Source organism: Oryzias latipes, chromosome 2 (genome assembly GCF_053564925.1).
Source record: "Oryzias latipes strain Hd-rR chromosome 2, Olatipes_Hd-rR_3.1".
In the NCBI taxonomy this organism is placed as follows: domain Eukaryota; kingdom Metazoa; phylum Chordata; class Actinopteri; order Beloniformes; family Adrianichthyidae; genus Oryzias; species Oryzias latipes.
In genome coordinates this window covers 5,192,763-5,215,011 of record NC_136238.1, presented here as the reverse complement: position 1 = coordinate 5,215,011, position 22,249 = coordinate 5,192,763, and the positions used below count along the sequence as shown (strand labels likewise).

Below are 22,249 nucleotides of genomic sequence, written 5' to 3'. Positions count from 1 at the left end.
GGGTTTCAGATCGGGACACAGACTGCAGAAGGGGGTAAGAAAATGTCACTTCTTCATCGTGTGTTCAGATAAAAATAAAAAACATGGGTCTCTGATATTGTTCAGTGGGCCGGACCAAACATGGAGGCGGGCCGGATGCAGCCTGCGGGGCGTAGTTTGCCCACCCCTGAGTTAGAGTGACTGAGACTGTGAGCTAAACAGGAACAACAAGAAATGAAGAATAAAAAATGAAGAAAACCAAGAAAAGTGACCAACAGACAGCAGACAATTCTCCCAGAGGTGGGATCCTGCTGCTGGACCTAAAACCACATTAACACAAACTGGATCTACTGACACATCAGACCAGTGAGAACACTACAAACATCCTCACACTGCAGGGAAACTCTGCATGTGCTGCCGTCACTTTGATTTCTCTCCTTTTGGGAGTCCATCACAATCGTTTCACATTTCTCTAAACATTATAGCAACAAACTTCTACGTGGAATAAAATACACACATTTTTATTGAACAACAATCATAGAACAAATGTAGAAACCAGAAGAGTTCAAAACATTTTCAGTATTTTTTTTGGTCAATAAATGAAAAACAGATGTTCATTCACACACACACACACACACACACACACACACACACACAACTGTAACTGCTGCTACTCTGAACCGGTACCAACGACTGGACCGACTGTCATTCTGCAGTCTCCATGTTTTACATTTCATATTTTCCTTATCAGTTTCCTAAAGCTGTTTCTTGGTGTCCAGCTGAAATAAATGAGTGTCCTGTGAGCAGCTGCTGGGCAGAGAACAGCCTTCAAACTACAGACAAACTACAGTTCTTCATCAGGGTCATTCAGGAGCTGCCGTCATGAAGCAGAGATGTTCACAGGAACCGCCCAAAGTTCTGAACTTCTGGAGACAGACGGACCAGTTTATGCTGAAGAAATAGTAAAAAAAAACATTTAATGATCATAAGAAGGAAGTTTTTGAGTCAAATAAAAGTTTCCAAACATTTTCTGATTCTACTGTAGAAAGAATTCCTGGAATTTATCAAAAATGATCAAATTATCAGTAAAAAAATCTAAAATACATTTTAATAATAATAATGCATTTTATTTCAAAACACTGAAGGAAGCTGTACAGTTACAAAAGTCAAACACAATCAAGTCTCTAAATTTTTTAAGAACAATAAATGAGTTGAATCATGAATCTGTCCCTGCAAGCTGAAAAGATACATCTGGGAGGATTTCACCAAGCAGGACTGGATGGAGAAGAGAAAGTGATGATGAGATGAGGATGCTGTAGAAATGACAGAGGAGGAGGAAATGGTGTTGAATTAGCAGCTTTGTTTAGAATGACTTTATTCTGGAGCTATCCTGGAATAACTTTATTGATAAATGGAAAGAAAAGGGCATTTGTGTGTGACACAGGAGCATGCAGGACCACTGCAGAGAACAGGTCCCAAACTGACCTCTACAGCTGAATCCAGGAAGAGTGAGTGCAGCTGATGCTGAAAGAAGAAATGGGATTGAGGACCCAGATGGCCACCATTGGAAATGATCCGTTTAAAATCTGCAGAAAGTCCAGCAAATGGATGAGGACGTGATGGAATTCTGATGCTAAGATAAGCACTCCTTCCTGATTGGACAACAAAATGATGGAGAAAAGGCATCAGCGTGAGGATCAAAAAGATGGATTGTTGTGATGCAGGGAAAGGGGGACCTCCACTATTATTACACTGTGGACCCCCCCTAACAAGTTACCACCAGGGTATTGTGAGAGCCCTACTATTTCCTCTCAGGTCCTGATGACCAGCAGGTTTCAACCACCTGGAGGAAGCCAAATCCTCCTGTATGCAGATGATGTTGTGTTGTCCTCTCCAGATGAGGAAACATGCTAAATGGACTCTTTGGGTGTGTTGAAACACTTAGCAGCTGAAGACCACAAGGTCAGCAGCAGAAATGAGCTGCAGTTTTGGAGAAGACAGGTCAAGTATTTGGCTCCCGGTCTCAGTGCAGGAGGACGCTCCATCCTGGAAGACAGAGAAACCGTGATCCTCCAGGCCCCTGAACCCCAAATAAAAGAACAAATGATGTCATTTTTAGGCCTAACCAACTATTGCCACAGCTGGGTGTCAAACTATGCAGAAACAACAGCCCCCCCACCCCTCCCCAAAAAAAAGAAAAAAGTTAAATATGAGGAAGATCTAGAAATGATCTCCTCTGAAGTGGACTGAAGAAGCAGAAACAGCATTTGGTCCAATAAAACAAGCGTTAGCATCAAATGTTGCTTTAGCAAAGAATGGATCCAAATGGTGGAAACAGATCCGTTTAGGACGTCTCTCCTAGCACAGCAGCATGGATCTAAGCTGAAGCCAGCAGCTTAACTATGACCCCCCCCTTACACTGACGTGTTCTCCCCACCATGACAAAGGTGGATAAAGGTGGAAAGATTTCATGTAATCCATGGACACCAGTGAAGATCACAAATCATTGAAGAAAAAAGGTTCAGAGCTCTGTCTAGTGGGTCTAGATGACCCAACTCCCAATGTTAAAGTGCCTAGGATAGAACAAGGGTTAAACTGGACAGTGTGTGTTACCTCCCTGTGTGTGAGCAGTGGCTGCAGCATCTCTGTCTGCTGAAGCCGCTGCAGCCATAGTGTGATGTCATCCATGAACACGGAAAGTTCCACATGCGCTTGCTGCTCTGCTGCTGCACACTCACTGACATTTTCTCTGCCCAGCGCCACACCTTTAGTGCACGGTCACATTTCTGTCACGGCTTCATCTAAAAACAGAAGGTTGAAACACTCAGTCCAGCTCCACTCGTCCCCCTGCAGGAAGACGGTGAACAGCATGACTGTCAGGGTGGAACAGAACAAACTGCTAAAGCAGGAGAGACTGAAAACATCAGGCCTGAGAGAAAGGAGAGGTGCTTTAGTAGATGGTTCAACTCTAAAAATGACTGGGAGACTCAAACAGGCTCCACTGTGGTAACACAACAGAGTTCTAGAAGCTGAAGCTCTCCTCTCTCACTTTCAGCAGACTTAGTAGCGTTAGCTGCAGCGTGCAAGATAAAGAAAGAGAAAGACGTCACGATTTACACAAACACTTTTCTACAGGACTCACATTCACTCAGTATGGGGGGGGGGACTCTGCTGGTAAACCTGTTCCACACCCTAAAATCCTGCTACAGCTGCTCCAAGTTACAGAAAACATTGGCAGCATGCAAATGTGCAGCACACACACAACAGGAGAAGACGCAGTTTCACTGGACAACACATCTGCAGACAGAACAGCAAAAGAAGCAGCTCACAAACCAACACAAACATTAGTGATGGAGGAGCAAACACTAGTAGACAACACTGCTCCTAAAGAAATGCAGCAACAAACACCAGAAAATGAAAAACACTGTGAAAAAAACATGACAGCAACTAAACAATGGCATGACAAGAAAACCAACCAATTTGACCAAAAATGTCCATAAATGACAACAACACGGCCTCAGACGGCAGTCTGACCACGGCCACTGAAGGACGTCACTCCCTGAATGGTCAGAAAGGAGAACATTCCGGTGGATCCCACCATGTGGGACTCCTGGCTGTGAGTGTTGGGGAATACCGCTCACTGCTAGCTTCCTCATTGGAGTCTGTAGCTGGATCTGCTGCCATTCTGACCTCTGGGGATGTTGTTGCATTCTGGTCTGTGTTCTTTGTGCAATCGTCTCCCCTCCACAGCGATTCCAGCAGAGCTGCAGCCTCTGATGGTTAACTCTGGTGGAGACCAAACTGAAGACATGGAGCTGGAGGATTCAGCAGGATTCTGTCTCACATGACCCCTGAGTGGACGTTTACTTTGATCATAGAATGACCCGTTAACTGAAGATCTGAACTAGAAGGAATATTTCAGTCATGTTATTTTAGAGCAAATATATCATAAACAGGGAATAAAGATGAAACTGTTTTCTTACATTTATTGTTATAATATCTTTGCTCTTTTCTTCTCATTCCACTTCAGATCATGACATGAATGCTTGAGTGACCATCTATGGTGATGTGTGAGCTGTTTAGTTGTCAGAGTTTGTTTTAAAGGAAAGAAATGCAGCCACAGTGACATTTCACACCTCGCTGTTGTTAAAAAGGTGTGAAATGTCACTGTGGCTGCATTTCTTTCCTTTAAAACAAACTCTGACAACTAAACAGCTCACACATCACCATAGATGGTCACTCAAGCATTCATGTCATGATCTGAAGTGGAATGAGAAGAAAAGAGTAAAGAAATTCTAACAATAAATGTAAGAAAACAATTTCAACAGGAAGTTCTTCAATGTCCAAGTGGACAGTGACCATAAAGGCATTTCTATCTGGATCTATGCTATTCATTTCCCCTTTCTTTCATTCATTCCTTCATTCATCTTCTTCCATTTATTCCCTTTCAGGGTCACGGGCTGCTGGAGCCTATCCCAGCCACTTATGGGGGAAGGCAGGGGACGCCCTGGACAGATCACCAGTTTGTCGCAGGGTCACAATCACACTCCTATACACACTCACATTGTAGAGTTGCCAATTAACCTATGAAACGTGTTTTTGGACGGTGGGAGGAAGCTGGAGACCCCATGAGAGAACCCCCACATGCACGGGGAGAACATGCAAACTCCAACAGAAAGGTCCCGCATTGTTGTTCTGGTTCAGGTCTTCTTGCTGTGACGCAAGAGCGCTAACCACAGTGCAGCCCTTCCCTTTCTGTGATCTGCATCAGTCCCTGCAGACGTTTCCTGTCCGTCTGCTCTCTATAAAGAGCCTGTGAGATCTTCAGAGACTGAAGACCTTCAGCAGCTGACGCCTCAGAGGTCCTCCTGCCTGAACCAGCGTGGGTCCAGCATCCCGTTCTGAAGCTCCTGAAGAACCAGAGACTGTGGGTGAGACCATCAGCCATCAGTTCACTCTCCAGAAAGTCTGGAGTTCCTTTCAGACCTTTCAGTTTGAGGGACTTTGAAAGTGTCCTTAGAAAACTGCTTTATCTGCTGGTTCCTTCTTCTGAACGGAGACAGACAGACGTTTAGAACAGAAGGTCCTGGTCCTTCTTTGGGGATGAAACAGGGAATTCCAGGAATGTCATGGTTTCTGCAGAAACGCCATCCATCACTGTGATCCTGGTCCCATTAGGATCTCTAGACGTGTTGGTTTCTGCTAAACGCTTTCTGGAAGAAAGTGTTGAGGATCTGCAGCTGCTTTGGTAGAAAAGTTGAAAAACCAACAGATGTTGTTGTTTCTGCTTCCAGGTGACCATGAAGATCCTGCTGAGCTGTTTGCTGATCCTCATGCTCTTTGCTGACTCATCTCTGGCTACATATGAACGTTTTTGCAGGAAGCACATAGACAAAGACATGACAGACATGGTAACAATGGTAAACAACAAATGTGACTCAGTGATAAGAGACAAGAACATTTACGACAACAACAACTGTAAAAGAATCAACACTTTCATTGCCTCTGACCTGGCTGAAGTCGAAAAAATCTGTACAAGTGAGGGAACCCTAAACAGTCAAAGTCAAATGATGGAGAGCAAGAAAATGTTCACACTCATCAACTGCAAACTGAAGGACAACGATGCCAAGAAACCCAACTGCCAATATGAAGGCATTCTCCTGACTAACAGGAAGCTGTTGGTCCAGTGTGACAACAACAACCGGCCTGTTCACTTTGGTGGTTACATAGCAGAGCCTGGTTTCTGATGTCTGGATTCCTGAGGCGACAGTGAAATGTCCTGCTGACCTTCTCTGAATCCCACTGAACATCTGGCTTTACTGCAGCAGAGCCGCTTATCTAGATCAGCTGATCCTGTTCTGTGCTGCTCACAGTTTGCATTCCTGTACTCTGCTTGCTCCAACTCCAAACAAAGAGGAGTTCTGCTTTCATCAATAAAAGTATCAAGTTGACTCACAAGGACTCAGTTATTGACCCACATTTGGAATCCTGATCAGTTCAGAACTAGGACTTCTGTAGAGCCAGTATCTCTGGTCCCAATGATGGATCAATAAACCTGCAGGAATGAGTCTAAACCTTTAAACTCTGCAGAAAGCTGTGGAGGCTTAGAATGACCTCACTTCCACTAACAGATTACAATCCTGTCATTTCTAGTGGAAACTTTCCTTTTCTGATGGAAACATGTTTGACTTCCACCAACAGAAAGAAATGTCCTTCAAATGTCTCAGAAACTTATTCCTACTCTTTGCTCATTTATGTCCATAAATGTCCATTTTCTAACTAAATCCCACATGTTTCTTTATTTTGTGGATGTCAGACTAAATGTAGAAAAACAAAAAGCTCTAAAGTCCATGAATTTGTTCTCAACATCAAACTGTTTCAGTGTTAAATCTGTGATGTTTGATGTGGTTTTAAATCCTCATTGTGTGTTTTTTTCATTCATACTCTGGTATTTTAGTTCATCATTCCGTGTTTTAACATCAATGTTCCACACCTGATGCATTAGAGTTTCAGGAAGGGCGCCCTCTGCTGGCAGACTGCAGAGCTGCAGCTGCTGGATGTTCTGGACGAGCAAACAGCACCTTTAGCCAAAATAGATCCAGATGTGAGAATCAAACACTCCTCTACACACTGAAGCAAGCAGCTCTACAAAAGGTTCTGGTTCTGTTTGGAAGAGGAAAAATCCCAGCAGAACTTTAGTCATCAACAAGTTTAGGAAAACGTCTCTGCTGCAGAACACAGGAGAACCAAACCAACTCATGTGTCTGTGTGGGACTGGAAGTTCAGAAAAGTCCTCATGGCTTTGAGATGCTTTTTGGGAACAAACAGATCCCAGAGTGGAAAGCCCACACCATGACAGCACCGCCTCCTTTAAGGCTGAAAGCTACATCTCCAAAATACACTTTGGTGGCTGTTTTGGAGCAGATGAGAACTTTTTCAAACGCTAAAAACGTCTGCGGCTAGAAAAGTACAACTCTGTTGAACAACATGCTTTTATTTTGAAAATTACAATGACATGGTTTCATTTAAAGTAGATTTATACATGTGTGTATTTGTTATTTACAATGATGTTCTTATTGCAAACCTGAAAGTGAATCCTTGTAAAATGACATCATGTACAATAAAGTTTGTTAAAAAAAGCCTGAATATGTCAAAGAAAAAGAAAAAAAATATTCGGCGGGATGTTTGTGTGCATTTATACATGCCAACATATCCCATAATTTAGTTTCCACAATCTGCAGCCACAGACGGCTAACGTGCGCTGACGTCATTTCTGCTTTATAAACATAAATGTTCCTCCGCATCATTTTCCATCGGCCGACGGGAATCAAACCTGCAGGAGGCACAGCAGCTGCAGTTACCGGTGACTGCCACGAGAGGGCGCCAAACAGCTGCATATTCAAATCTGCTGCCTGGAACAAACGTCAACACTTTCCATTCAACGACCGACAAGAAGAGCATTTCAAATCTATCCAAATACCTTCTGGACTGAGACTCTGTTGGTTGTGAAGTAATTTAGAGAAGTGTTTTTGTTTTTTCTACTTTTATTATTTAGGTTTTATCAATTTGTAGGTAGATAGAAGCCTTGGCTTCACCAGACACCTTTTTCTGTTCATGTTGTTCAATGTTTATGTTGATGTTTTAAGTTTGTGTGTTTAGCATAACCCACATAAATGTCTCTCTCTCTCTCTCTCTCTCTCTAAAAAAGTTCCCGCCTTTCTGCCTCACACAATGAGAGAGGATTTTTCTGCAGCGTGTTGATCTGGAAACTATTTTATTTTGAAAAACAGACATGCTTCTTAATTATTTGTTTTATTGTGAAAGTCCTGACCAACATACCTTTTTAGTGTCTGATTGTTCAACTTTATTTAACAAATGTCCATGTCCTTCATGTTGAACGTCTTTCTCTGTCATCCATTCACTGGATTTCTGATTTCATGCTCAACATTTCAAGCTGATGTCTTTGTGTCTCAGCCTCCAGAAGGTTTCAGCACCACCATCCGGACAGCTCCCTCTGCATGTTCTCCTTTAAACCCAGCCGGGCTCCAACCAAGAGTTTGGGAAGAAATCAGGAGAAACTGGAGAACGGAGGAGGAGATCTGAGGATCTCTGCAGAGAGAAGGTGTGGAGAAAAGACAGACGTGCAATGTAGCCAGTTCTCTGACCGAGTCCTCATGAGAAACACGCTACATGTGTCAAGCAGGACAGACGTTCTCTCTGCAGAGATCCTCCGATCTCCTCCTCCGTTCTCCAGGAGCATCAAGAGGTCTAGAGTCTAACCCAAGGACGCTTTGACACATGGGAATTAAACCCAATGTGACAATCACAGGGCAACTAAAACAGAATATTCTAGAGTTTTTAGTTGAAAACCTTTGTTCCCATTTTAGATCTCTTTTTTATTGTAAAGCCCTTTGGTTCCTTCAACGAGTTGTAAAGTGCTGTATGAATAAAGTTTCATTCATTCATGATTCTTTTAATAAAATAAATAACATTATTTATGAAATAAGACAATGACCAAATAGCACTATGATTTTCAAAGACAAAAATTCAGGAAAAATATACTGATACATAAAAAAACAAACCAAAAAAAACAACAACCAATAAATAGTTGATCCTCTCCTGTCATGATCCTAATAAAGACTTTGAGGGCTCTCCTGTTGGTAGTCCAGGAGCAGAGTCCACACCGAAGGACGTGTCTCCACAGCAGCGCTGTTGATGGTCAGTGGGGGATGCTGTGGTGGTCTTCTTCTGGGGTCCGTACCCGTCTCTCAGAGATTGGTGCGCCTGTCCTCAGCCTTATGAGAGGGGGGGGGGATTCTTGAGGTGATGATGCCAACCCCAGCCCCTGTTGGCACAGAGAGGTCTTCTGTGTGTTTTTTTAGAGTTTTGGGGGCTGAAAAACTGAGCAAAAGTCTAGAAACGACATTAGAGTCCAGTTGGAGAGCGGTGAACAATGGGTCATGTGACCTGATGTCCTCCAGATCCAGCGTCTGCAGGCACTTCATGGCGGTGGATGTTTCTCTGGTACCATCATCTGGGCTGTTTGTTAGCGTTTAACATTCTCCTGCTCTGCAGCTCAATTCCGTCAAGTTTTCGTGTTTAAAAGATGACGATGTCGTTTCTAGCCTAAATCTAAAAACCTGTGGGGTTTTCTAGGACAGCGGCATTAGAAATTGACCTCTGAGATGTGGGCGGGACCATTGGCACGGAGTGATACTGGCCCCACTTCCCATCATCCTCTTGTTTACACCAGAGGTGCCCAAATCCAGGCCTGGAGGGCCGGTGTCCCACATGTTTTCCAACCGTCCTGCCATTATTGGATAAACACACCTGATCAGGTGATCAGCAGCAGATAAGGCAGGGTTGGATTTGGGCGCCCCTAGTTTACACGCTCTCTTGCCAGCTTACAGCCACACCCCCAACCCAATGCTATTGGTGCAATGTCGTGTTTATCCAGCCGAACAGTTTAGATCCAGATTCCAGCTCAGACCAGGAAAACTAAGACCTGCAATACTCAGAAATGCAGTTTAAAACTGACATTTTTTGAACGTATGACCTCCAACATCAGAAATGGTTATTTATTTATTTATTTTTTGGGTATTTCTTTGGTGAATTGAACTGACTGACTTTTGTCGATGCTCCAAACGCATTTTTGTTGTTTTCACTGACAATGACAAAATAAATGAATCTCGATCTTGAAAAATGCCACAGGAACATGTTCAAAACATGGAGGTGGGTCTTGAGGTTCTGAGCAGCGCTGTGTTCTGGTCCAGCCGCCCTGCGTGGGTCAGTCCCAGAGGCAGCAGGCCCGCCGGGCTGGAGGAGCAGATGTTTTCTGTTGTTCAGCTTCAGTTTCTCAAACAGAGAGTCAGGAACACATGAACTCCTGTCTGTTCTGGACGCCAGAATTCTTCCCTTCTGGATCGGCCGGTTTTGTCTGCTTTGGGGAAGAATCTGCTTTGTTTGCAGACTATCGTCTGTCAGAATGAAACTGAGCGCGCTCAGATGTTCTCCTAACAACCGTTAGGGGCCGTCAGCGGGACGCCGAGGCTGGAGTCTGTTCCTTTAACAAACCACAGTTCTGCAGGTTGGTTGATGGTTTTATGGTCATTAAATATATCAAAAATCAAAAATGTATTTTCTTCTGAGCACTGAGAGCATCTCAGATTTAAATGAAGACTTCCTGAAGGGTCATGGGGTCAAGAGAAACCGTGTCAGTAATGACTAGTTTGTGACTGAGGAGCCAGAACGTGTTAAATGAAGAAACCAGGTTGTTATGAAGAGTAGCAGCCTCAAACAACATATTTTACTGACAGACAATTTCATTAAACTCGAATATTTGGCAGAAAAGTCCAAGTCCAAATCCAGAAGCATCCCTACGTAAAGACAGCATGGTCACAGTGAAGCTAAATCAGTCATTAGAGGATCAACTGTAGTCCAGATTTACCAAAATAAGAGTCTGCTATATCAGTTCCTTTTACTTATCAGGTATTGTGCCAAAATATGTCTAAATTATTTCCTATTGTTTCAAATGTAATGGAAAGTAGAACCTTGTGGTGTAAATGAAATGCCAACATCTTTGAATGAATAAAACAAATAAAACATTTATGGTAAACCTGATGGTTCAGTGAAAGCTAATATTAATAACATTTCCACCTTTTGATGTCATGAACCTGAAGTGAGTCGGTCTGCAGCACAGATTTATGAAAGAGAAGAGCCTAAATCTTATGTTTGCTGATCCGTTGTCGGATTTCTGTTCTGCTTCAGTGAATTTTTAAAAACCAGGTTTGAAGGTGAGTTAGAAAATATCCCGTCTCTGCCTGTTTATGTGCGGAAATGCATGAGATTCCTATGCAGAGAGAAAAGGTTTGACTCCACCAAAGAAAGCGAAAGGGAACATTTCATGCCGCCGCAGGGCAGGAAAGGAGTTCACGTTTGGGTTGGTGTCATTTCTGATCAGACACTCGATTCTGAGCGGTCAAAGACTTAAGATGAAGATGTGTTTTTCCTTTAAGTGTTTTTTGGAGAAAACCGGAAGAATCTGTTGTCCTTTTAATTCTAGAAGCTTGAAGTGCTTCAGCTTCATCCGGTGAATCTTTTGCACATTTGAAAAACTGTGTTTGCTCTGCAGACGGGCGGTTTCTGCTCTTCAAGAAGCTCTAAAGAAAACAGAGCTCGCCTAAAAATAATCTTCTGAACAAAATCCCTAGAAAGTGGTTCTTTATGATCTATTTATGCAGATCTGAACAATAAATGTTATAAAAGATCCAAATCTGGTTCCACACAAACTTTAAAAGGGGGAAAAACAGGCTAAAAAAGCTGTTAGATAAAATTACCCCTATTATTGGCCCATTAATAATAATTAGTAGTTCATATTTTGAAGTTTTATGCTCCTAATCCTAGTTTATCTTGAATAAAGTGACACAAAACTAGAATAAACAGTGGAAATGACTCCTTTTAGAACAAAATGAGAATCTTAAGTTGGCTTAACTAGCAATTATTCTTATAAATAAATCTTCATTTTTGTTTCCAAAAAAATGCCAATTAATGGCTAAATAACCTTATGGAAATTTAAATAAACATCTTAAAGTTGAACCAAAATTACAGAGAAATTTGAGTTTTCTTGAGTCTTTAGTCGAGTTTTTCCATTGTCAATTATTTCTATGGACTCATTTTAATATTAATTTGCTCTTAGCTCTTTAAGGAACAAAACTCTGGACTGTAAAAGTCAAAACAACAAAGTTTCAAATCTTTAAGAAGGTCAAGTAGACGGTCCAGAAACCTGAAGAACTCTGAATAAATGGACCTATTCTTGTGTGGAAATCACAGATTTGATTTGATTTCAAGCATTAATTGTAGTGGATCTGCTGGTTTGTATCCTTGAAAGCAGAAGAATCGCTTTTCTCTGCAGACTGTCCAGGTTTGTCAGCATGAAACTGAACCAAATCCTCTTCTGACAGCTTTCTCTTGACGTCTTTCAGCAGGATTGACGCTGAGGCTGGAATCTGTTCGTGTCAATCAAACCACATTCCTGCAGGGCGGTTTGACGTTTTTCAGTCATTGTAGTGTTTGATTTATGGCTGTAAAAAGCGAGTTTTCTTTAGGACAAACTGGATTTTCTTCAAGACCAGAGGTCTGGATCTGCAGGTCTGGATCTGCTCTTGGGGCTCCATAGGTCTGAGTTTTAAAAAGTAACTGTAAAGTAAGAAGTAAGTAAGCAGTACTGTCCTTCACAAACACTGGATTAGAAACTAAATTTCTATTTTTGAACAAATCAAATGATTTTAAGAGCAAAAAAAAAAATCAAATACATCTTTTTTTTTAACTCTATTGGGATGAGCCTAGGGTGTCTTTTATTTTGAAAGGAAGTCGTGTAAACCTCTGTGAAAAGTAATAAACTATTTCATATTTTGAAAAAGGCTTTTTTTCTCTTGAACTTTAAAGAGAAAATAACAACAGTTCATTTTAAATTTACTATAAAGTGACACAAAAACGAATCAGTGTCTTGTGTTTTTGCAGACAAGACCAAACTATTGTAGCCTATTTTGTCTTTAAATGCAAAAACAATAAAGATTCAAACTGTAATTGTGCTTTTATTTACAGTCAGAGAAACTACAGCTATAGTAAAAATAATTTTCCACGTCTCATTCTAATCTGAACTAACTGAATTTCATCTTTCAGATGATGTGAGAGTTCATAATTCACTCTGAGCTGACAGGATTTGACCACATTTGGAAACTTTTCTACATAAATCAACCACAGACGGTAAAAGAATAAATAATCTGAACGTTGTTGGACTTTAGAAATGCATCAGATGAACTCTAAGCACTGAGAAATGAGCACAGCCCGTACTTTCTATAGCCACCTGAAAAAGTCTAAAACCATTTCTTCAAGAAGATACCCTCATCTTCTAACATATATGTGAACTTTTTATTCATTTTCTTTTCAGTTTGTTACTTTATATCTGAAATGTGATTCATATATTTGCATGTTTTATCTCATTCTCTTCAATAAATCAAATCATTATTGGTTCATGTGTCGGGTTTTTGCTGAATTCCATTGTGCGCGGCTGATCTGCTTTAATAAACAAGCTAAACATTGTCAGAACAATTCCATAGTAGCACCTTGTAGCACTTGGTTACAGGAAAAACAAAGGTGTTTCTGTTTCCTATTACTTTTCTAACAGTTACTTCCAACAACCCTGGTTGTGTAGAACTATTAACATACACATATAATGTAAGTATTTTGACCTCTTGTCACTTTAACCCTTTATTGAACACATTTTTTTTACTTAAGTAGCATGAGATAACTTTTTATCATAACTTCTGACCTGTAGTTCCTCATCATTCCACTAGGGGCAGTAGAATAGCTTTTCCTGCTCATTTGAAAAGAGCAGCTGCCATGAAATCTCAAACTTATCTAATTATTCTTTCTTTTTTTTTAAATTACCACTTGGTAAGCTAAAAGAATGCAAAATATTTAAATAAGTAAAACTTTATAATACAGTTACACCATGAAAAAAATGTGTTGATCAAATGTGAGACAGTGGGTAAAGAAGGTGATTTGTTTCTAAACTGTTGTGAATATTTTTGCATCTTAAACTAACATTGTTGTAAACAAAAACTTGACAAATCATCCAGCATATATATATATAAGCTGCAGTTTTTGTTCAAAGGTCATTGAGACTGTGGATTATTTAACTGAGGAGTCACATAAAAACCTTTTGAGAAGAGTTCTGCTTTTGGAAATCTTCCAAAATTGCAATTCCAGTTCATTTAGATGCAAAAAATGTTTTATTCGGGGTGCTAACATCTAATAGACCAGTAAATATTGTTCTTAATGTCCGTACATTGCAAGGAAATTTTTATATTCACAAAAAAAAAAGATTTTGAAGACTAAAGACCTTTTTAATACTTTCCATAAAGAGCTCTATTTTTATTTTCAATCACTCAATGATATGAAAAAGAAGAATGGCTTGAAATTATTTGGTTTTGTAAAGAAATATAAACGTAAAAATTATTAAACAATTTGGAATGTTTATATTTTGTAGTTAAAAAATCTTTTTGTGTGTGTGTATTCTGTTTATTATTTTCCTATTATGTTCTATATATGCTGTTGATGTTAGGTTATGGTGATCGTTATTCCTGGTAATGTTGTTATTGTTGTTCAAAGTAAGGTAAATCAATCGTTTATTTAAAAAAGGGGGGGGGGTCATCCAGCATATCATAATTGATACTATCTACATCTCGTAAAAATATTGAAACTTTTACATTAAAAATAAAAAAACATTAATTTACAAAGAAATTAATTTGTATTCTGTGGCATATGTGTAATGCTTTGTATGCAAAATGCAATGCATTAATTGTAGGTTCTCCTCAGTGCAAGTAGCCATCTCTTCTGCAGGCAGTGTTTTAGCCACCTAAATCTGACGGGGTCCTGAAGACTCTGTTCGCGGAAGCAGCGGGCGGAAGTAGCTTGGACGGTGTCGTTTGTGAAAGGAAGGGAAAACTGCAGAATTTGACTGAAAACGCGACCAAATCGCTGCTTTTTTCTGCCCCCATCCCTCCTCGTCACCGTGAGCGGCAATGATCCTGTTAGAAGTCAACAACCGCATCATCGAAGAGACGCTGACGCTGAAGTTTGACGGCGCATCAAACGGGTGAGGATCTTTGTTACACCTGGCTAGCTCGGCTAACTGAGCTAGCTTCCGCATTTCCCCCCAAAGGCACGTCTTTAAATAACAGTTGATGCAATACACCACCCTGCCGCTGATCAAAACTGGCTTCTATAGTCCTATTTAGATTTTTTTCGTTACATGCTAACGCTGGTAGCTACTTCTGCCTTCTTGGTTGCCTCCAGCTGGGGTGTGACTGACTGACTGCGCTGGGCGTGCATCACCGTGTTTGTAACCCCATTTTTTTAGTCCCTCCCCTAGCGCTTTACCTAGTAATCATTTCATTTTGTTTTTATTTTTTTTCATTGCCTATAGTTATTATTTTTAAACGTGTAATTTCCTGCTCTGAGTCTGTTTTGTGCAAAATGGAACTCTGTAAAGGCATACAGAATTTATTAATATTATCTGCAATAAACCTTTTTGTTTTAATTACTTCTAATTGAGTCAATAATCTCAGAATATACGTTCCCCCCGTAAAATCACATATTTGTATTTTCCCCACATATTTTTAATTACATTAAAGCGCTGTTTTTTTTTTACTTCCGCATTCCTGCTTCTGCTGCTTCCGCCTGCAGCATCCAAACATGAACAAGTCCCTGCAGGATCCCCGCTAAAACAACACAGTCTGACAGATGAAACATTTGGGTTTTGGCCTTTCTGGGGTTTTCTACCATTTCTAGTGTGTTAGTGCATTTAATAAAATGTGTGAAGTAATTTTATACCTGGAAAACAGACTTTATATTTTTAACCCACCGTGGAAGTGTATTGTATAAAAAAATGATTACAAACTAATTAAGGTAATTTCATGAAAACTATAGGATGACCTGCAATTAAAAGTTGAAAAGCCTCGATGTGTCACATGATCGTCACAATATCGCCCTCTGTTATGTACTTCCTAGTTGACTTTATCCACAAACATCTCAGAGCAAAACGTTGGAGAAGTTTCAGTTATTATTACCGGATTGAAGAGTTCATTTCTGTTTGTGGTGATGCTGAAAATGAAGTAGTCAGTCTCTGTTCTGAGCTTTGAGGTTTGATGTGAAGCTGCAGAATCAGACCCAGGGCTCCAGACTAACTTTTTTCACTAGGAGCCCTGTGGCCCCCAACTGAAAATTTTTGGGGCACAACCAGAAAATTTAGGGGCGCATACTGTAAATCAACATGCTAACCAATCTACTAATTTCCACTGTATTACGAATAAATACTTTAATAATAGATGCAGAAATTACAATGTGCTGTTTTAAATTCAGTGTCACATTTTATTCTGCACTTTTGAAGATGCAACAACGAGGTAAACTGACATCGCCATCGCTGTCATGACAGTACAAATAGTAAAGAAAATACCATACATTCAGAATAAAAAAAAAGTTTTTAGTAACAAAGTGATTACCGTAGTAACCTTTCGGTCATTTCACAGTTTCAAACAATACTTAAATGTATGTAAACATTAGGGGATGGAAATTCATGTTGGTGACACCAAATAGGTGCAGCCAAGATGCACAATAAGTGTGTTTGAGATCACCCAGGTGGACTCAACGCTGCACAGATCACCTGGTGTGAGATGTATATTTTTGTTTTTGCTCTAACATCACCTGTCAATCAAAACAAAAATATCACCAGAAAGGGGCGGAAGCAAGACCCCAACCTGAGGGAACGCAGATAGAAACTTAGTACTGAACTGACTGAAAGCTGCCCTACAGACTACAAAACAATGCATTATGGGACATGTGTCCTTATGGGTTTTTTGTAGTTCACTGATCAATTAAAATAATTTAATACCAACTGATTAAAAAAAGGCTACATCCATTACAAAACATTAAAATAATTATAAAAGATGTAATATCACAGGTCATACTTAGGGGGAGAGGCATATTAAAAGTAAATTGAATGTTAAGGACTACAACTTCCTGTTCTCCTTCAGTCTCGCTGCAGCTTCGCCTTCATTTTTTCATTTCATTTTTTCTTCGTGTTCTTTATGTTTCAGAACCAAACCAGAAGCTGTCGATGTGACTTTTGCAGGTAAACCTTTCCTACTTCCTGGTTTCTGTCCTTACATTTCTCCTCTGCAGAGCGGTTGGAGTTCCCAGAGAACGTCTCTGAATCTTTAGTGCTGAAAGCTTCACAGGTTGTAGTTCTGGAAGCATCTTCTTCTGGTTCTGCTGGTTGCTGTGACTCGTGCGTCTGCAGTCGTGCATGAGGACTTTGTTTCTTTAGCGTTACTGAGTCCAGAGGAAACCCTTCCAGCACGACTAACGCTGCTCTTCACTCCTGCAGACTTCGATGGCGTCTTGTACCACATCTCCAACCCCAATGGGGACAAGACCAAACTGATGGTCAGCATCTCCCTGAAGTTCTACAAGGAGCTGCAGGAGCACGGCGCCGATGAGGTACACGAGGAGCCCAGCAGCTCACAAACATCCTTTAAGAAGGAAATCTAAAATAGCAAAAAGGCAGAAATCAGAAAAGGTTAGAGGTCGGCTAAAGCTGAGGAACCTCAAACGAAACATCCAGCTGAGCAGAAGAAGTTTAAATCTGACCAATCAGACGATTGTGACAAAAATCCACCTTAAAAGCAGAGATGTTTACAGCAGAGGAGTGCTGAAAGGGTCTTACTGATTACAGACTCAACATCTTTGGCTCATAGTTTCCATTTTTATAGAGCTGAAACCAAATTAGAAAATCTGGTTTTTAAAGTTTACTTTCTTCTGTTTAAACATATAATATATAAAAACCCAGCTTTTCCTTGCAGAACTCCATCAATCATTTTATTTTTAGAGGATCTTGACATTCAAGACATGGATAAACATGGTTTAAAAAAATATAATCCTAAAAAACAATCAATTAAAAACATCAAATCAAAGGATAAACATGAAAAACTCTGTGGCTTCTGGTTTCAGAGACTATTCAGCAGAACGATAAACCGTCAGCTAATGAAACCAATTCTATAAATGTTGTGCTTAAAATATGAGTTTCCACACAGAACAGAAAAACAAAGTTAAAACCTCACAAAGGAACAAGCAGCAACAAGTGAACCAAGACCAGAATATTTGCTGAGGGAAGTTAGAAACTCTCTGAAGAGGCTCTTCCTGTCAGCAGATAAAAGCCCACAGAAATGTGAAATTCTCCTCTGAATTCATATTTATCCAGCAGAAGTTCTGTATTCATTCACTGCAGCCGCCCTGCTGCCATGTAAGGAAGAAAGCAGACGCTGAAACAGGAAGTGAGTCACCTCAGCACAGGAAGTGCCGGCTGAGAGCTGCGCAGGCGCTCTGCTGGCGGTTTGGCTGCCGTCCAACGTTTTCCCACACAGCTTAAAGTGAAGGAATGAAAAAAAGAGCAGCAGACGTTGGTACAGGATGAGGAGGAGGAGAAGCTCGTCCCTCAGCCAGAGCGTCTTATTTTTTTAAAGATTCTGTCTGAGAATCTTTCTGTAATTGAGTTTCATGTAAGGAAGCAGACGTTTTAATGATGGTCGTGACATTAAAAAAAGCAAAACCCACAATAAACTGCACGAAAAACACAATTAATTCCACAAAAATTTGATTGGATTTGAAATGGTTTATTTCAAGCAATCAAATAAGAATAATGCTCAAAACACTACGATCAGCAGTTATACATTTATATAAATATACATATCAAATAGTTAAACTTAAATAGTCTTGTTCTACCGTAACCATTTTATGACATTATTTATCATAATCTGGTTCATAACTTTCATCAGACAGAATTAAGAATCCTTAAGTATCAATAAATCACATAACAAAGAAGAATTACTTCATTATTATGTAAAAAATAGACAAAACTATATTATGGAAATCAACATAGAAAATGCAGATCAGTTATCTAAAATATATTTGGATTATTTTCATTAGAAAAATCCTGACTAAGATTAAAAAATACATGCAATTACTTAAGCAATTGTATAATTATAATTATAAGGTAATGCTGTGAAATAAAGAAAATTGAGAACAAAGTGTTTTTATGTCTTATAACATAGATTAAATGTGCATAAATAGAATAAAAATGTACACATTTTTCTAAAAGATCTAAAACAAGAAATAAAAATCAAAACAATTCAAAAATCTATTTGAAAAACTCGTCTTTTGTGTGTTCAGCTGCACTTTGTGTCCTCTTCCCTACATGGACAGAAGGCAGCAGCTGAGCTTCATTCTGTTCCACAAACACCTGAATTTTACATGACGTTTGCTGTAAAAACAGAAATCTCTCAGGCAAATCCAGGTCTCTGATTGGTCAGAGTTCCACGGGGTGATAGATTCCTGAGCCCGGTGTGGGTTAAAGCTCTGTAGTCATGGAAACGGAGGAGGGGAACTGAAATGACTTTATTTGTTCATCAAACATGGACAGAAATGGAGAATCATGAAAAGCATTCAGTGAATGACAGCCATGAATTCAGAGAGGAAGGTGAACCCTCATCTTCCTCTCTTGTTTCGGTCTGTTTGGCTGCAGATCCATTTTCTCTTCTTCCTCTGTATTATTATTATAATTAAAGCTGAATAACATGATGGGGCGTCGTTCCCTAAAGCCCACATCTCTTCCTGATTTCAGCTCCTCAAGAGGATCTATGGGAACTTCCTGGTCTCAACAGAAGCCGGTGAGTTCTTACAGTCCGTGATGAAGGTCTTCGTCTGTCTTTGCTCGCCCTTTCAAGCCGCCGGCACTAACGGCGCCCGCCGCTGCTGCTTTCAGGCTACAACGTGTCTCTGCTGTACGACCTGGAGGCCCTGCCCGCCAACAAAGACGACGTGATCCACCAGGCGGGGATGCTGAAGAGGAACTGCTTCGCCTCGGTGTTCGAGAAGTACTTCAAGTTCCAGGAAGAAGGCAGAGAGGGCGAGAGCAGGGCGGTGGTGCACTACAGGGACGACGAGTCCATGTACGTCTGTGTGTGGAACATGCTTAGAGTTCACACGCCGTGAAGACGTTCTCTGTCAGAAATGTCCCTAAAGAACTGGTTGTGACAAATTCTCCATGGCTGCTTCAGGTATGTAGAGGCCAAGAAAGACCGGGTGACGGTGGTGTTCAGCACCGTGTTCAAAGACGACGACGATGTCATCATCGGGAAGGTCTTCATGCAGGTCAGTGGGGGCGGGGCCAGATCGCAGGAAGTTAGTCATCTGGGTGTTTTCAAAGATCCTTTTACTGGTTTTACTTCTCTTTAAAGACCCACTCCAATGAGGTGCTGCTGTTTGAACACGTTCTGGTAGCGTTTTTCCCCACAATGGAGGAAAAGGAATGAAACTGGGATGAACCCTGCATTTCTGAGTGTTTCTTTATTTAAATCTTTGTGAATCAGGATGAAAAAAAGCCATTTGAAAAAGCTCTTAGTTGTGTACAAACACCAATTGGCCTCCACAGTCTTCCTGCTCTGCTCCATTCTGATCATCCACCTGCAGACCAACAGATCCATGAACGTCTTTGTTTTCCTGCTCTGAGCTGGAATCTGGATCAGAACCGGACGGATGGATGGATGGATCTGATGTTGCTACCGCTAATGTCAGGTTGTGAGAGGCTGTAAGCTAGTGGGAACAAAGGGATGATGGGAAGTAGTGGCAGGCTTACTCTGCAACAACAATTCCTCCCACAACTCAGAGGTGAATTTCTAATGCTGCTCTGAAGAGACTCTGTGCCCTAGAAGCCACACAGGTTTTAATTTTTGGATAAAAACGGCGTCACCATCATCATCATCATCAGAGCTGAAATTTCAACCCAAAAGAAGAGGAAGTCATTAAAGTTCAGTGATTAGTTCAGAGCAGATCCAGAAAGTTCCTGAATGAAAATGTTCTTTGACAGCAGCAGCTTTGTTTGGGTCGGCAGGAACAACATTCATGTTTGTGGTTCACACTTCATTACTGAAAATTACTTTTGGTTTTTAAAATCTTTCTTAATTGTTCTGATTTGAATAATGTTTTTGCATTATGATTTTTTTTTTAAATGCGTTTGTACTTCAGGGCCACCGTAGTTAACTCTGTAAGTAGTTCACACCTAAGTAACACGGACTCCTCAACACGCCGTAAATCTTCAGCTGTTGACCCGATCCCCGTGAATCAGCTGATTCGGGGAAAAGCTTCAAATTTGTGGCCCTGTTGAGCCGTGATTTGCCAGAGGCTGATGAGAACCTGATGGAGGACGCGTAGAAAGGACCCACTGGATGTTTCTGCTTCCAGGAGTTCAAGGAGGGCCGCAGGGCCAGCCACACGGCCCCCCAGGTGCTCTTCAGCCACAGGGAGCCTCCTCTGGAGCTGAAGGACACGGACGCCGCCGTCGGGGACAACATCGGATACATCACCTTCGGTGAGCTCCGGGCGCCGCTCGGCCCGCTTGACCTCTGGTAACCTTTGACTGACGCTGGCCGTCTGTCTGCCGCAGTGCTGTTCCCGCGCCACACCAACGCCAACGCCAGAGACAACACCATCAACCTCATCCACACCTTCAGGGACTACCTGCACTACCACATCAAGTGCTCCAAGGTGAGCGGGGGGGCGGGGTGGGGGGACACCTGTGTGAGGTGGGGGCTCCGGTCTCTGATCTGTCGCCTCCCTCCAGGCCTACATCCACACCCGCATGAGGGCCAAAACCTCCGACTTCCTGAAGGTGCTGAACCGGGCTCGACCCGACGCCGAGAAGAAGGAGATGAAGACCATATCGTGAGTTGAAAGCAGAAACTCCAAAGATTGAAAGGACCAAGATGAGCATTTGAGTTCTGGAGAACATCAGCTGGACCTCATTTCTGTGTCTGATTCCTACATTTCTAGTTTCTGACCCAGAATGCTGGAATAGAGGAAGAGTTTGTGCTGATTTACCGCTAACCGTCTGCTTTGTCATCTCTGTTTCCAGCGGAAAAACCTTTTCCCGTTAAGGCCGACCCAAACGCTGAAGCTCGGCGCCGCGTTGGACTCCTCCACACGTTTCCTCCCAAAAAGCCTCCATTCTCTCCTCTGTTTGACGCTCCGTCATGTTAACGCCAACATGGAAAAAGGCTCATGAAAAATGGAAAAAAGGGCATTTTCTGCTTTGCTTAGCTAAAGAGAATTATTAGTCATAAATAGATTATAAATATATATATATATATGAACATTTTTGATAGGAATTTCTCCTCCATTTGGTACTGGCTCGCCCTTCAGCCCTGAACACACGGGTCCATGTGTGTGAGAGGATTTCCTCTCTGTGCTTTCATGTCGTCTGAACTGTTGGTCCAAAATAAATCAGAAGAAAATTCTGGCTCCTTTCAACTCCTTTGATGCCTCTTTCCATTCAGGTTCTGTGTCACAAATTCCATCTTTTTCAGCTGCTCCTGATTTACCACAAATTAAAGAAAGAAATCCTCGGAAATGCACTTTGAAGCTTAGAATCAGAATCAGAATCAGAAATACTTTATTGATCCCACACATGGGAAATTTGTTCGTTACCATAACAACTGACAGGAAAAAAAGAGTAAGAATAATATAAATAAAAATAAAAAAAGAGAACAAGGAAAATGTGGTATAATTTAAAGAGCTATTTACATAACAGTGCAGGTAAAGAGTTGTGCAAAAGAAATGTGCAAAATAAAGAAAAGAGAAAAAAAAAATGTGCAAA

The 22,249-nt window shown here is 41.1% G+C and overlaps 1 protein-coding gene and 1 long non-coding RNA gene across 2 annotated transcripts; both read left to right on the top strand.

The window, feature by feature from the left end:
- The first annotated feature begins 4,685 nt into the window (after positions 1–4,685).
- LOC111946479 (uncharacterized) lies at positions 4,686–5,930 on the top strand. Its single transcript, XR_013647562.1, has 2 exons — positions 4,686–4,910; positions 5,274–5,930. It is a non-coding gene; the product is annotated as an uncharacterized LOC111946479 (long non-coding RNA).
- An 8,466-nt stretch (positions 5,931–14,396) lies between these two features.
- On the top strand, positions 14,397–21,903 carry arpc2 (actin related protein 2/3 complex, subunit 2). The gene is made up of 10 exons (XM_004066628.5): positions 14,397–14,638; positions 16,638–16,672; positions 16,928–17,040; positions 19,220–19,265; positions 19,361–19,547; positions 19,656–19,749; positions 20,839–20,965; positions 21,041–21,141; positions 21,218–21,318; positions 21,509–21,903. The coding sequence occupies exons 1-10, from the start codon at positions 14,565–14,567 to the stop codon at positions 21,528–21,530; spliced, it is 900 nt and encodes a 299-aa protein (XP_004066676.1). The 5' UTR covers positions 14,397–14,564; the 3' UTR covers positions 21,531–21,903.
- The last annotated feature ends 346 nt before the right edge of the window (positions 21,904–22,249 follow it).